The sequence below is a fragment of the Limulus polyphemus genome, unplaced genomic scaffold (genome assembly GCF_000517525.1).
Source record: "Limulus polyphemus unplaced genomic scaffold, Limulus_polyphemus-2.1.2 Scaffold1022, whole genome shotgun sequence".
Lineage (NCBI taxonomy): Eukaryota > Metazoa > Arthropoda > Merostomata > Xiphosura > Limulidae > Limulus > Limulus polyphemus.
The window spans coordinates 113,071-125,075 of NW_013666632.1; the positions used below are offsets into that span (position 1 = coordinate 113,071).

Below are 12,005 nucleotides of genomic sequence, written 5' to 3' on the forward strand. Positions count from 1 at the left end.
ACACACACACACACACACACACACATATATATATATATATATATATATATACATATATAGATTTTTATTGGATTATCAAAAGTGGACACCCACATACCAGTCAAGTGAGCTGGAGAAATCTTGTAGCAATAGTGTAGCAATAGTCCGAGCCGTCTAGGCGCTAGCCCCCGCTGACATGATCAGGTAGGTGGGTAGTAGACGAAAAAGTTGCTGCTTTAGAAATTTTTGAAATGTTATACCGGAAATGTTAGGGGCCTTTTTATTGTATTATTAGTATATATGCGCATAGTATATCATAACCAATATTTTGAATGGTCGGATAGGGTGTTTTTCAGCGCGTGAATTATTTGGAATTCTTGTCGATCCTTACTATTAAGTATTACCACACTTAAAATAAAAGCTTCTAAGGATTTATTGTATAAATATCATTCAAATGACGGGTTCACACCTATACATGATACACGTTTAGAGTCTTTATATCATACTATACTTTTTTTCTACTTCCCCCCCCCCCATAATTTAACTTTACATGAGATAAAAAGCAATTCCCTCATGGCATAAAAAACGTATAACTTCTCTAAATAGACACTGGTAGGGCAATAAGCAGCATTCATGTTTGAAATCTGTGAAAGTACAGCATAATTTTTTCGTCGTTTATTTCCAGGTTTCCAATCTACTGATAGTAAACCTTGCAGTAACAGATCTTCTAACAAGCCTCTTAGTGATGATTCCTAGCATAACGACGTTAATTTATGATAGGTGGATACTGGGAACCGCCCTCTGTAAGCTCCACTGTACCTTGAACTATTGCTTCATCATCGTCTCTATGTTAAGCCTTTCACTGATCACAATAGATCGAGCCGTGGCTGTGAAACACCCCCTTCGTTATGCCCAAATCATGACAACCTGCCGAATTGGGTTTATGATTGGCTATGCATGGCTACAAGGTTTAGCTTTTGCTCTCATTCCGTCTGTGTATAACTGGGTTCACTTTGACTACTGGGAAGCAGTGTGTGCCATTAAATGGGAAGTCAATTTGCCCATTATAGCTTACGTAGTCATAGCTTTTCTGTGCTGTTTTATCATACCAGCGGGAATCATAGTGTTCTACAACACGACCATACTTTGGTCGGCCCAAAAGATGAAACATAACACTATCCTACCAAAACTTTTACAAACCAAAACAGCGAAGGGATCGGAACGAATAAGAGGGGCTTCGGGTTCTAACGACAGATGTCAGTCTGTAGGACTTGCACGCCAGAAGATCGCCAGAAGCATCATTGTGATCATATTCGTGTTTTTATTATGCATGACACCATTTTGTTTAATAAAACTGTTGAAAGTCTTATTGGGAGCAGAAGCAATTCCCACATGGGCAAACCTTTTTTCAACCATAATTCAGTTTACTGCCTCCGCTACCAATCCTTTCATTTACGCCATCTTTCGGCGAGATTTTCGATATGCTCTCAAACGACTTCCAAGACGTTTATTTGGATTGTAGAAGGCACCTTCGACAAATTCTCCTATACTAACGAAACACGAAAATTTTTAACTCAACTTTTAAAGGAAGGATGTATACAAAAAAAAATTTTCATATTTCTCTAACTATTTTCATATTAATAGCCTATAGTACGAAAAACATTCGAATAAAATTATATAAAAGCCGTGACTTCAGGTTTTATTACACGCACGCACAACGGCTGTTATCTCAAATTACCGACTTGTTTTTATATCTCTCAATATTCATTATGCCTACATATTACATCATACTCACTAATTTTATGTTTTTGTCTGTTATGACATTCAATGTAAAGAAATGAAAAAAAAATTGGGTAAAATTACTCGTTTTCTAAGTAAAATACATAGGGGACCCGAACAGTAATAGTGCGATTAAATGCAATAGCGATGGAATTTATTTTTTTTTTGGGGGGGGGGGGACACCCACATTCTATATTTAATGACAGTACACCATTTGGTCTCAAATAGTGCTTTGCGTATAAAATAAACTTCGTTTGTTAGAAAAATGAACTGCTCTATTTCTAATCACGACATCGAACTTTCTATAAATGATTATGGTACAATATAGTACTGACTAAACATTAAACTTGTCTGGCAGCCTTAAAATAAAACATATTAGATAATCAGTCCCACTAAAGGTGCATTAAAGTTAGGAAAATTACTCTCATGAAAAGCAGGAAAGTCCAGAACCCAAGAGCTTCTAGAACCTTATGGCGAGCCCTGAACTCTGGCTGTAATGGATGCATCTGTGGCGCACATTCCTTCGTTTCGCTCAGTCAAAAAAAAAACCTGCTCCCCACTTTTAATTTGCTTTCTAGCCTCTGTAATATGAAAATAAATATATAAAAAAAAATGGTCAAAAGGATAGCCCGAGCGATTTCGAAAAGTAGAACTTCATACTTTTGTGGTGAACTTAAAGACAAAAGTGTCAACACTGGATTTTAAATAATCTTATAACAAACACCTATTTTATACAGTTCAACTTCCACCATTACAGCTGATGTAAATTTGATTCCCGTCAACCATCAACACACAAGCGCTTGCTCAGGACGTTATATGTATACGCTGTTGTAAAAAGCGTATTTAATACATTCAACTGAAGTAGTGGCAGTATCTCATACAAAGGGGCTACGGACAGTTAAAATCATTATTAAGATCAAGACCATGGAAAAACTATAATTAATGACGTCAGTAACAAGTATTGTTTCTATAAAGGCAAAAACAGTTTCAACGATACCAGTCATCACTTGCCTACTACTACTACCCCACTACAAGTTCTTAAATAACCAGTCTTTTTTTCTTGTCTTTTTTTATAGGCATGTACGGTAGTTCAATATTACACGTATTTAAACAAACAAGATATTTATTATTGTGAGGAATTTCTGGTTGTAAAGCAAATATTAGATTTATTTAAACGTTTTAATACGTTGTATAAACATGAGTGAAAAACGCTTTTCTTCTCTGACAAAATAAAGTTGACGAAACACTTGTATGTTTTGTTAAAAAGATTATCCGTCAGATATGTTTACTGCACCACTGGTTTATGCATACAAATACAGCAGTATCCTCAGACACGACTAATGTTTGGTTAGGCAGCTGAAACTGGTTTGAAATCTGGAAAGGCACAGGATTTTTAATTAGTTTGTTTGTAAGTGGTTTGATTTTGCAGGTGCTGTTGCCAAGAAAAATATTCGTAAACTTAAACTGTCAAAGTTACTTTAGGAGCATAAAGATGCTATAAACTACAAAAAAGGCCCAGAAAAAATTGCATTTATTTAAATAAAACGAATCAGCAGTATACCAATATTAAAGAAAGTTAATTTTATAAAAATAATGAGCACGAAAATGACCACAAGACTTTAGAAGAAAAAATATAGTAAATTTACTTTACAGGAAACTCAAAGAAAATGTGAAGTAAAAGGTTGAGTAAATACAGTTTTCATTTTCCTGTAGTCTTGTGGTCAGTTATTTTACTATTTATTATGTGGTTGGTTATTCAGTTAACATTAAACATTTTCAAAAACAAAGACTCACTAATTTTTTCCCCTCTTCATTCAGCCCCTTTGCCAATCAAAATTAGCTTCAAATTAAAAATATACTCTTACAGTAAAGTGCATGGTAAAACACGTGTTTTTAGAACATTTGTCATGGATAAGTACAAATTCCGTATCATTTAATCTGTGTATTGTATTCATAGCATATGTTATGAAGACATTCTTTAACAAATTTTACACAATGTTAAAAACGATTTTTTCAGTTAATTTTGGACTTAACTCTTTCAAACATTATTTACTTGTTGTTAACTTAGCAATGTTAAGCAGAGCACTTCAAAATGGGCTATCTTTGCTGTAATCACCATGGATATTGAAACCTGATTTTTAGCATTATAAGCACTCGGACTTGCCACTAAGTCACTGATTGGCCTTTTAAAAATATAGATGATGGTATCTAGAGTAAATCATCAAGCCATCGTGTTAGCATGAATGGTCATATATTTTGGGCTACTCTTTTACAAACGAATAGTGGGATTGACCGTCACATTATAATGCCCCCACAGCTGAAAGGGCGAGCATGTTTGGTGGAACGGGGAATCAAACCTGCAACCCTCAGATTTCGAGTTAAGCGCCCTAACCACCTGGCCATGCAGGGACTGATATTTAGGTGATCTACTTTTAATCCATTTCACATTATTACAATAAAACACACTTAAAATACTACATTCCTCATTTAAGTAACTGAAGTTTGCTCTTCATAATTTTCTACTCACTATCCTTCTTTTCCTAACTAAGACAAAAATACAAAACCCTTTAATCTGAGTGCTTTCTTCATCAAAAGCTAACTATGTATGCATGAAATATGCACAGAAAAAAAGTTCAAAATTGTTATCTTCATGGTAATTTATTCCTCTTGATCTAAACTTTGTTTTGTTTTACTTGCACTGATTCCAAATTGTTTTATAGCCTTATTTTTTAACTACAAGTACAAGTTCCCCAAAGTAAAACAAAATATTCAGGAGATGTTAGAATTATGAAGAAAAACATGGGTGTATTTGTCATAATCAAAAATATTTCAAAAGTTATTTATCGCTGAATTGCAAATTAGGGATAAAAGGTCTTCTAGTGTGTCAGTTCCTTTATTCTTGGGCTGAAGTATCCTTAGTATTACATTACCACATTCTAAACTTAACTTATATTATCCTCATTCTCTAAAAATTAGGGATAAAAGGTCTTCTAGTGTGTCAGTTCCTTTATTCTTGGGCTGAAGTATCCTTAGTATTACATTACCACATTCTAAACTTAACTTATATTATCCTCATTCTCTAAACATTCTTCATGAAATTATGAAAATATTTAAGGACTCTACACAAATGTTAAACATATTAGGTGGTACTATACTGCATAGAATTCAAAAATCAAATAATCACTCTTGCATAAAAACATAAACTGGTAAACAATTTAGTTCATTTACACAAATTAACCATGCAAGCTGACACATGGTAATAATGCTGTACTAGCTTCATAGTATATGCAGTTTGTTCATGATTACCATGTGTCAGGAATCAATTACTAAAAGGTACTACTGCAGATTTTATTTGGAACATGAGTACGATATAATGGTATACTGTATAAAATCAGTGTTCTAAAAGGTTCTACTTCATATACCTTGTGAAATTATTTAAAGCAGGAGAATTATTTCAAAGCAGACCTTTGATAAAAAGATACGCTATAATCTATATTTAGAAGTAGGTCAACATTTTAAAAAGTTATTCCCTTCTTATGTTTTCTCTACTTGAATTTAGCTTTTAAAATTATTAAATTCAAGACAATTACAGTTAATGTCTTGTCAGCTTTAATAGTTTCACGTTAAACACATCCATACATAATGCAGAGTATCACATTTCTAGTACTTGGATGTGAAAACCAAGAAATGTCAATAAAACATGCTGGTTTCACTTATCAAAGTGAATTTGATGTTGTTTGTATAATGAACATTAGTAACCATTTGCTTAAAACAATGTTAATATATTTAGTTGTTTTTTTTCAAGTTTCACCGAATTAGAAGTCTTAAATAAAATTAATGTCATTACTTTCAGTTTTATCAACAACAATTATTAACATTTTCAGGAGAACAGTTTGTTCTCAAAGTATTAGTAAAAAAATATTCATTCATTCTGGTATCACATTCCCATAATCTAGTCATAAGTTAGTTCTAAAGTTTTTTCAAGGACAAAAATGTAACATTTGATTTGATATCAAAAGGAGATTTTAATGTTAATATGACAAAGTACTATGAACCCAACTCAAGAACATTACAATACATCTGTCAGAGAAAATAAGATTTACTACACAACAGTTTTTCTCTAATTTATAAAAAGTACAACTTATCTTACCTCTCCTTTCTGCATTTCTATGCCCTTTCCACTAAAAGGGTACAAAGCTTTTACTTGAAAAACTTTCCGTTCTTCAGTAACGTCTTTAAACACTTCCTGTTCTACAATTTCATCAACCCACTCTTCTGTTGGAACCAGAACAAATTCCTCAGTCCAATCTTCTATTTCTGGTTCTTCCATGCTTGTTTGTAACATCTAAAAGTATAAAGTACATTTTATTTTATGCTACTCGAATCTTAATATGGTACTATAATAGAGCACTACAGTACAGCTTAAACATGAACTTTTTATTCCACAAAGATAAGCATGTTTCTAAAACTAAAACAATGCTTTTGTCTTTACATTAATTTTGACAAAAATATTTTTTGTTCAACATACCAAAAAATTTAACATTAATAATAATATTCTTTAATATATCAGACAAATAATACCTCAAGATGTGCAATTCCTGATTTAGTCATCTTTTCTGCTTGGCTATCAAGTCTCTTGATATCTGATTCATAAGCTTTGATTTCACTTTCTAGACGGGTATGTCTTTGCAATAAAGCCTAGATTAAGGAAGAACACGTGTTATTTATAACAGTATGCTATTCACAAATATTACTGTCTTAGTGAAAAATCATCCTGTTTTTACAAATAATATAGAAAAATGTTAGGTAAATGCATTCTTTAAAAAGGTAGAAAACATGAACTATTTTGTTATGGATTTGTGGTACTGATATCCAACAAACAAGTTCAAATATCCACAAATCTAAGATTCCAGAAATGTTATACAAACAGTTATATAAAAATAGACAGCTGAGAAAGAAAAATGACACAAGTAAACAAATAAAACAAAATCTTTATTCAAAACAATGTGCTCATCTGATATTAAACAGCCTAGCTTCTAGTTCCATGTATAGCTGCTAAGGTTGTACCTGGTCCTAATGCAGTATCTCATAATCCTTAGACTACCTACTTCAATGACTATCCCAAATAACATACACAAGGGAGAATATCACCAACTCATATTAACTTGCAAAGGAATTAATTATATCACCTCTTTGGACAGATTCACCCTATGCCAGAAAGTAGACACAGTAACAGGATCAAACTGGTAGAAGTTTCTATGGAACATTATTGTCAACTTTACACTCCTACAGAAAATAATTAGTGGACTGTATAAAATTACCCAACATGAAAAGAAAATATCAAAATTCAATCTCTCCAAAATTAATTTTCAAGACAGATAATAGTGCAAATAGGAGTACGAAAAAAGGCGAAGTCCACCCCCATCCATCTTTGAGTCTAACGTTAACTGTTTCAAATTTATAACCTTTACCTCACCAAAAGAATTAGTGCATGTCTACAATCATCATACAACCAGTTCACAAGTATGTCATATAACTACTTGTAGAACACTTTCATGGTAATTTAGAAAAATTAAGTGATCATATCTAAATAAAGACATTCTCTATAGTAGTTATGGACAAGTGAAATTAGCAGTTATCTCAAACGTGACAGAGTAACAATAATCAACACCAACACAAAAAAACTATAATTTCTACAGTTTTATCAAATGGCTATGTCTACATCAGATGTTTCTACCAAAGTACTTAAATATAAGTAGATCAAACAATTAGTAACAGAAAGTTTTTGACCAATAATTCTTTGAAAGAAGATTTATGACAAAAAACAGTTTGACTTGTTTATTCAATTATCATATCCTTCTTATATTAGATATAGAACAATATTAATTCTTTTACAACAGGTATTCACTTGAAACAACAAACAAACTTAGATTATCAAAAGTTTTGAAATCTTTGGTGACAATTAAATGTGCATTAAATTAATGTTTACTTAGTGTTTTCAGTAAAAAAGTCAGTCTCTAAAGTATATGGCAATACCTTTAGAGAAACTCCAGCTGACCCAAGTATCAGTGACCGTTAAAGAAACTCCAGATGACCAAAGTATCAGTGACTTTTAGAAAAATTCTAGGTGACCAAACTATTGTTGACTTTTAGAAAAATTCTAGGTGACCAAACTATCAGTGACCTTTAGAGAAACTCCAGCTGACCAAAGTATCAGTGGCCTTTAGAGAAATTCCAGCTGACCAAAGTATCAGTGACCTTTAAAGAAATTCCAGCTGACCAAACTATCAGTGACTTTTAGAAAATATCTAGGTAACCAAAGTATCAGTGACCTTTAAAGAAACTCCAGCTGACCAAAGTATCAGTGACCTTTAGAGAAACTACAGCTGACCAAAGTATCAGTAACTTTTAGAAAAATTCTAGGTGACCAAACTATCAGTAACTTTTAGAAAAATTCTAGGTGACCATAGTATCAGTGACCTTTAGAGAAACTCCAGCTGACCAAAGTATCAGTGACCTTTAGAGAAACTACAGCTGACCAAAGTATCAGTGACCTTTAGAGAAACTACAGCTGACCAAAGTACCAGTGACCTTTAGAGAAACTCCAGCTGACCAAAGTATCAACAACCTTTAAAGAAACTACAGCTGACCAAAGTATCAGTGACCTTTAGAGAAACTCCAATGAACAATTAACTCATTACTTCCAATTTTTTTATAAAGATTATATTGAGAAGTCTCACCTGAGCACTTGGCTCATCTTTTCCATAATCTTTGCTGGATACTAAGGGAAGTTTTTCTCTCATCCAGGACTCTACTTCGTTAGCATCAGCATGATACTGAAATAAACAAAAAAAATATATGATTATGGCATTGTTGAGCACCAAAAGTTGGAAAAGCATGTAAAAACCCAAGAATAGATCGAAAATGTGTGATAAAAATCATATTAGATTGTCTCCAGAACAGAAAATTATGCCAGACAAAAAGATAGATCTGAAATTCTATTTTTTTTATATAAACCTCTGTTAAACTACCTCTTCATTATGATATAATATTAAACTAGTTACTCTGTCACTGTTACACTACCTCTTTATATGCAAGTGTAGTAATAAAGTAGTTACTTCAAAACTTGTTTTTTGAAAATTTAATAAGAATGTACAGTTCTACATGAGCGAGTGGCCAGTACAAGCCTTTTAATAGAATGCTGTGCATGGGGCTTGAGACACTGCTTTACAACTCTGATCCCCTGCCGAGACTAATGTTTGGACTGCACTTGCCTTTGCTTTACATGTGTGTACTGTGACTGCTTGTGGCATACACCATGGCATAATAAAGGGTGGTCTGATATTTATCTAAACTATATAATGACTACCAGGGCTTCCACTATTTGACTTTATTAGGACCAGTGGGCAGTTCTCGAGGTCAAGAGGGCACCAAGGCTCTTGCACATTAAATTTCACAATTTAAGTAAAAATGGTAGTTCTAATTCTGTTTCAACAATTTTTCTACTCCAGAAGTATCTAAAGGTTGATATTTTGTAAATTTGCCAAATTCATTTAGTGTAATTTGCAAAGAAAGCTTTAAAAAACTGTTTGAATCTTGATCTCTGTGTAGTTACAATGCGTATCACCTGTAAACACACATTTCTTTTGAATTTTTCTGTCTATCCCAAGGTATAAATTTATATTTACTCAGACCCAAAATCCCTTAAAAATAGACTTATCCCGGGTTTTGTTTGTCAAGTGACTTTTATTTTACCCTAATGACTACTTTCAAGAAAGCTGTGTTGAGTCTTTTTATGATACCACCTCAATGAGTTGGGCAGTAACCAATAAATCTTAGCCTCCAAAGAAGATAGAACCAATGGCTAAGTATGACAGGATAAGAAACATTATTTTCTATTTATGTCATTGTAAAGTAAGTAATTGTTAGTTCAGCAATAATATATGATTTCTCAAACAGTGACTAGCTATTTTTCATCTAGTGAAGAACAAAGGATTCTAATGTGAAGTTTACAAAACTAAAGAACAATCCACAAACCTGGAATTTATTTTTATAGTTTCTTTTAGTGATGTTTTTGTTCATGATAATCTTTTTGTGTTATATTATGTTTGTTTGAAATACAAGAATATTCTTCTATAAGAAGACATAAGGTAAGGATATTTAGGGTTATTGAGTACAGTATGCCAGAAGTTCTGTGAGAGCAAATTATTCAGATGGCAGAAAAGCTTGTATATTTATGTGTATTAATAAATTTATTGCTACCCACACAATGCATACAAAATCTCTTTAATTATTGAAAACAAACTATAATTATAAATTTTGCCTATATCAGCATAAGCCTAAAGATATGAAAGGAAGTCACACTGATAGTGGTCAGCATTTTTACTGTTAACTGATGTTTTATGCTATCTTCTATAAGTCATAACTGCTTTAACATGTAAAGATAATAGGGTACATAAAATGAAACTTTCTGATAAATAATATTTTTAAAAAATCCAGTTTTCTTTCTTTCATATTCTTTAATAGTTTCTTTTTTTATGGTTTGGTTTGTTTTAAATTTTGCGCAAAGCTACATGAGGGCTATCTGCGCTAGCCGTCCCTAAATTAGCAGTGAAAGACTAGAGGGAAGGTAGCTAGTCATCACCACCTACCACCAACTCTTGGGCTACTCTTTTACCAATGAATAGTGGGATTGACCATCACTTTTTAATGTCCCCATGGCTGAAAGGGCGAGCCTGTTTGGTGGGAAGGTGATTCGAACCCACAACCCTCAGATTGCAAGTCAAGGGCCCTAACCACCTGGCCATGCCGGGCCTTCTTTTTATGTAAGAACTTGTATAAACAGAGATCAGAAGTATGCCATTATAAGAATAACACAGACATAATTAGCTTTACTGAATAAATAACTCCATTAATGTGATTTTAGGGACAGAAAAAAAAACAATCTATAAAACAAAAGAAGTATTTCTTAATTCTTTTTAAAAACAGCATTTTAATACAAAATATCTGAAAATTCATATCTTAAAGTATGATATAATACTACACTAAATTACATAATTCGTTTTCTAGCACAAACTATATAATATTTAGTAAGTGTATATCAAATTCCATGTAATTTGGTTAAATATCTTAAATGTGAGAACAAATTATACAGAGGTGACACAACGTTAACCATGTGGATCTGATGAGGTTAATACAAGGGAAAATGTTACTATGTTTAGAAGGTACTAGATAGATGGCACCAGTGGACTAGATGATGCAATACCTATTATATACAATACATGTGCAAGTAGTAGCATAATATTGTGAGATAATCTGGTGATGGAAATGCTATCAGATTATCCATTTCACTGTAATTTATCAGATAGTACAGTATCCCATCCCTTAATGTTGTATAATTAGTACTTTGTGGCAACAATAACTTGGAATTGTTAAAAGGTTAAAACTTTGAATGTTGAGTTTTTTGCAATTTAAGTTTATATACGTTATTCATTATGTTAGAGTTATTAAATGGTATTATGGTTCAAACACTAAGCATTTGAGATAAAGAATTAATCCAAAATAAAATAAAAAGTTCAGTTTTTTTTGGCATTCCATATTTCTTTTGCATTCTGCTTACTGCCAATACTGAATCATACAAAAATGTTTTAGTAATTTCAGTCACATACTTAATATAACCTCCATATATAACCTTAATATAACCTCCATTTAATAGCAGTAGATTCAAAATATACTCTTTGATTATTGACAAGTTAAAATTAAGACTTGATATCAAAGTTTATGAAAGACACATTTACCTGATAAGCAAGAATAGCATCTTCTAATTGCTTTCTCTTCTGAGCAACTAGTTCATGCAGGTGCTGCCACCTATCCTTCAAGGATTCAACTCTTTGTCTTACATCTTGTTTCTCTGGGTGGCCATCATGAATGAGCTTCTCACCAGATTTTATTACTCGCTGAGATCTCTGCCAACGAGCCTTAATTTCTGCTTCCATTCCCTGTTAACAGTTGCCCAGTGAGAAATTTATGGCATATTATAAAAACACTTCTAATTTAAGGAGGAAGAATGAGCCTTATCAGTTTTACTTACATCTAATTAACATTGAATAATTGCTAATTAAGCTGACATAAATATATAACATAATGAGAATTCAAAATTAATATTTTCAAATTTATAAATAACTTTCTTTTTTTAGCACTAAAATCAGTATTTCATATATTTAAAGTTTCATTACTGCGTAGATCTA

General features: G+C 32.4%; 2 protein-coding genes across 4 annotated transcripts in view; one reads left to right on the plus strand and one right to left on the minus strand.

Annotated features, from left to right (window-relative positions):
• The window catches only part of LOC111086332 (octopamine receptor beta-1R-like), a 5,698-nt gene extending 2,433 nt beyond the window's left edge, over nt 1-3,265 (plus strand). For all 3 annotated transcript variants that reach the window (XM_022388772.1, XM_022388771.1, XM_022388773.1), the window contains exon 3: nt 665-3,265. In XM_022388772.1, the coding sequence (XP_022244480.1) occupies nt 665-1,501 (837 nt within the window). In that variant the 3' untranslated portion in view covers nt 1,502-3,265. The remainder of the gene's footprint in view (nt 1-664) is intronic.
• The window catches only part of LOC106461743 (spectrin beta chain, non-erythrocytic 1-like), a 156,572-nt gene that overhangs the window by 101,297 nt on the left and 43,270 nt on the right, over nt 1-12,005 (minus strand). Inside the window, 4 exon segments of the mRNA XM_013921591.2 lie at nt 5,909-6,103; nt 6,340-6,456; nt 8,499-8,594; nt 11,556-11,756. Coding sequence (XP_013777045.2) covers nt 5,909-6,103; nt 6,340-6,456; nt 8,499-8,594; nt 11,556-11,756 — 609 coding nt within the window.